The 4,682-nt window shown below is 36.4% G+C and overlaps 1 protein-coding gene across 1 annotated transcript in view; it reads left to right on the top strand.

The window, feature by feature from the left end:
- The window catches only part of LOC107597867 (recombining binding protein suppressor of hairless-like), a 63,047-nt gene that overhangs the window by 32,756 nt on the left and 25,609 nt on the right, over positions 1–4,682 (top strand). The window contains exon 2 of the mRNA XM_016289061.1: positions 3,305–3,343. Coding sequence (XP_016144547.1) covers positions 3,305–3,343 — 39 coding nt within the window. The remainder of the gene's footprint in view (positions 1–3,304; positions 3,344–4,682) is intronic.

Below are 4,682 nucleotides of genomic sequence, written 5' to 3'. Positions count from 1 at the left end.
AGGCCTCTAACACTAGCTTGCTCTATTCTTTTTCAATTCTATCTGCTTTCTTTTTATTTATTATACACTCTTAAAAATAAAGGTGCTTCACGATGCCATAGAAGAACCTTTTTGTCTAAATGGTTCCATAAAGAACCTTTAACATCTGAAGAACCTTTCTGTTCCACAAAAGGTTCTTTGTGGCGAAAGAAGGTTCTTCAGATTATAAAAAGGTAAGAAAGAGATGGTTCTTTAAAGAACCTTTGACTGAATGGTTCTTTGTGGAACCAAAAATGGTTCTTCTATGGCATCGCTGTGAAGAACCTTTTAAGCACCTTTATTTTTAAGAGTGTATAATAAAAAATATTGTTATCGCACTTGCATGTCATTGCTCTTTTGTTGATTTTGATTGCTTCCATCGTCCTCATTTGTAAGTCGCTTTGGATAAAAGCGGCTGCTAAATGACAATGTAAATCTTATGACATTATGCAATATAAAATATATGAATTTGCCGTCACTTTTTGATCAATTTAATGTGTTCTTGCTCACTCCAGAGCTTTGAATGCAGTGTAATTCAGGAACACATATCTCTACTTGCTGTGGATGTGTTTACTCAAAGAATAAGGTGTGCTGTTGTTGACCCATACAAAATACATATTTTCTAATAACTTGTATTAATTAAAATTAATTGCAATTACAATATCAAGGGGAGTAAAAATAATTAATGGTCCCACTTTATTTTAAGGTCCAATTCTCGCCATTAACAAACCATTTATGATGACTTTTGCCTGAATAAACCCCTAATTTGCTGCTTATTGATAGTTAGTAAGGTAGATATTAAGTTTAGGTATTGTGTAGGATTAGGTATGTAGAATATGTGCTTTAGAAGTACTAATAAACAGCTATTATCTATAGGCATGCTAATAAGCTATAGTTAATAGTGAGAATTGGTCCCTACATAAAGTGTTACCGAATTAATATTTTGTAATGCTTTTGTTTTTATTATGCACCGCTTTTTTTCTTCAGCTGTTATTGTAGTGTCCTCTCTCAGTCGGCGGTGGTCTTCTCCGGTCTCGTGGCAGTGGCAGCGTGACTTGATTTGAGATCTTCCTGTAAGTCCCTCAGGTTCAGTGGGGTTGGATCAGGAAGCTCCAGCCATCGATTTTTCTCTCTTCATCTATTTTAAACCCTCCACAGTCTCTGTCTCCTCTCAGCTTTGGCCTCAAGGCTGCTTTCAGTTTAGCACGGACCCCTGGGGATCAGCTGTACCATAAAGACTACGCCACGGGCACAACCCCAAAGCAGAGCTCCTGTGGCCTGTGTTTGCTTTACTAAAACACACTCAAACAAACTAATGGCGAGATACTCAATCAAACAAGCATCTTTTTTTACGTTAAAGAGTAGGGCTGTGCTGATACAATTGTACATAGTAATTATCTTTCTCTTAAAATTGCATCAGTGTGTTGTGCTTTTTAAAATGTATTTATTTGATATATTAAATACTATTTTTCTATTTTGGGTAGAATCATTTTTTTTCCACTAAGCTCTTCGCAGTGCATTGGATTGCCTTAACTAATTGGACTGGGGCCAGTGTTGTCTTGGGCACTGTAGTCATTCGGTTAGATTTCAAGTAATAGCAGTTGTGAGGTCTCTATAGTAACCGCTACAAACTGAATGGGTCACGACAGGCCTTCAGGTTCTTCTGAAATGAGGCAACGGTTTTCATTATTTGCCGTCTGAGGTCACAAGCATAAGTGAAACCATCCAATCAGTGTTCCATATTACTGTACTCTGATGATCTGTTACTCTACAATTCACTGTGACATTTAGGAGAAACAAGGCTTTGTCTGCTTGACGTGAAACATCACGCCTGAGGGAATGTGCGGCCATCATTGGGCCATCATTGGACTTTTTGTAAAACTGCCGCATTACTTTTCTGATGGTGATCATTTTACTATATATAAAAAAAAAATTGTATGGGTTCAGATCTGATTGAGCTTTATTGACAGTGTCTGTGATTTGAAAAAGTAACACACGTACTGCAAGTCTGGGAACTTGTGTATTTCGTGATTGTTTTTTGTTTTTTTTTCGAACTCTGAATTTTTCGAAGTTGACCTAACCCTAAAGCCCCGTTCACACCAAGAATCATATCTATAAAGATAACTATAAAGATAAAGTTATTAGTGCCCACACCAGCGGACGATATCGTCTGTTTATTCGATACGCGCACTCGTCGGCCGCTTTAAATTCTCAAGCTCGATGGATTCTGATTGGGTGTCAATGTTTTTATTGTTCATCAGCTGGGAAAAAAAATCATTCTGAATGTGATTCCAAATGATATCGTTTCTCTGTGCCTTTATCGTCATAGCGGTGGTGTGGACTCTTGTTGGTGTGAATGCTTTTTTTCCCCCAGATTTTTTCAGAAAATTTCACATTTCAGTTTTTCTAATTCAAAATTTCACATTTAATTCAATGTGTTGTGTTACCTGCCAATTCCTTGTAATTATTTGTGAAATTTACTATCAATTTCTAAGTGATTTAAATTTTTTACGTTTGCACTGTACAAACTTTGCAAATAGTTAAATCATGTTCTTTCTGATATCCCAGCATATATTGTGTGAGTTTAGCGGTTTTGTAAAAGTTGAAATATTCGATTAGTAATCGTTAAAGATTAGCAAGCAATTTAATCACACTATATTGATTATATGGTATGTGTTAACACAAAACTACTTTGAAAGCTTTGTATATTTTAACATTTATCCCAGAGAATGCCTTGCCCTGTAGGCTTCCATAATACGTTTATTACTGTAAATGGGATTTATGCTTGTTTTTCCAAAGTGAGGGCTGCGGTAATCAACAGCATCTGTGGCGAGAGTTTAACTTGCATTTAACCCGGAACATTCCTTTAAATCCTTGTCAGAGGGAAAGCGATGCATTTTTGGCCGTTTGGCCTAAACTGTGCCGTTAGACAGCTTTCCTGTGATAATTAGCCTGGTGGATGTAATCAGAATGGGAAAGTGGTTTAGTTTGGCCACCTGTGTGTGTTTGTACACACGGTCATGTGAGCGTGCTCTCACAAGGTCACTACAACAGCTGCAAGCCTGCTAATCTCAAATAGTGGGCAGGTGCGTGTGTTTGCCCTTCGCGGCACATTTGAGTGCATGAATGTGTTTGCCCCACGTTGAGTGATGGGAAACGGGTTTGTGTGTGTTACAGTGGTACAGTATAGTACACAGTTGGGCCCTCAAATATTTGTGTGCATAAAATGATGTTTTTGTTTGTATTGTGGTTGAATTTCTGCTAAAGTGTTTTTCTGTCTTTACAGGAAGTTTGGGGAGCGCCCTCAACCACAGCGCCTGACGAGGTACGTTTATCACCTTCACATGCTAATAACAAACAAACAAGCTGAGAAAGGCCTCTCTCTGGTACGGCCTACATTTCTGCTTGCAAAATTTGTGAATTACATGACTTACAGTGACAACAGCGGAACTATCCGCACATGAGTTTTCACCTTAAAACGAAGTTTGTCATTTTTAAAGAAAAATGCTGCAGTTATTGTTTAAAAATGGTGAAAAATTTGAAATGTTTTAACATCATGTAACATGTAATTCTACTGTGAAATACTTTTAAATGTTCGATTTTCGGTAAGTAAAAACTATGATTTACCACATAATTCATAATGTGAAACAGTAAAAGGACATTCCCAGAAGTCCCTGCATGTCACATTACATATGATTACATTTTATTTAAATTGTTTTGTTTTGTCTTATTTTTTGTTGTTAGTAATGTGCATTAGCATGTTTTGTGTTACATTTGAGGTTGTTTTGTTTGGTTGTTCGTATATTTAAAAAATATATATATTTAAACTTTTCAGGCATCAGTATGCCATACCTGAAACATTGTCACCATATTTCTATGGTACATTTTTGGCTAACATGAAATTTAACAGGATAATTTAATTTTTACATTATATAAATTATTCAGTTTGCCCTTTTCTTGCAAGTATTGTATTGTATTATATTATATTATATTACAAGTAATTATAAGTAATTTTGACAAATATGCTGTGTATACACACACACACACACACACACACACACACATATATATATATATATATATATATATATATTCTGTATATGTGAAAATAGACTTGTGAGATGTTATATATTCCTACACCACTGAAAAATGAAGCTGCATATAAATCAAATGTAATTAAAAATGAATTATTCTATGTTGGAAAATACAGACAACTTAAACCTACATTTCCTTTCCTCTAAAATCTGGCTGTATTACAGTTGATTTAATGATTTAATGGAAAATAAAAGTACTGTTGGCCTAGGACATCCTGAGCTGTAGTCCACACTGAGGTTTAGTTTTAGTGTCTTAGTGTCTCGCCTTGGAGTTTTTCCATAGCTGCTGTCCCTATTTGTCGCCATCGTTTCACTCTATTTTCTCCCAACCTCTTTCTATTTCACTCGTTTCCCCTCTTGTCTGTCTATTTAATGCTCTTTTCCTCCATCCATCCTTTTTGAAGAGTCGAAATATGGAATGAAATGTTTCAGACTATCTGTTCTGTGAAGCAGCTCCAGTCAGCGGTTCATGTTTTGAGTGGACATGGAAAATGATAGAGAGGGGAGAGTTAAGCGCTGGCCGCCCAACCCGTGCCGCACGCCCTGCGGTTAACTTACAGCACGACTGCA

The sequence above is a fragment of the Sinocyclocheilus grahami genome, unplaced genomic scaffold, assembly GCF_001515645.1.
Source record: "Sinocyclocheilus grahami isolate Dianchi unplaced genomic scaffold, SAMN03320097.WGS_v1.1 scaffold240.1, whole genome shotgun sequence".
NCBI lineage: Eukaryota > Metazoa > Chordata > Actinopteri > Cypriniformes > Cyprinidae > Sinocyclocheilus > Sinocyclocheilus grahami.
Note: the sequence above shows the minus strand (reverse complement) of the source record. Positions and strands in the feature narration are given on the sequence as shown.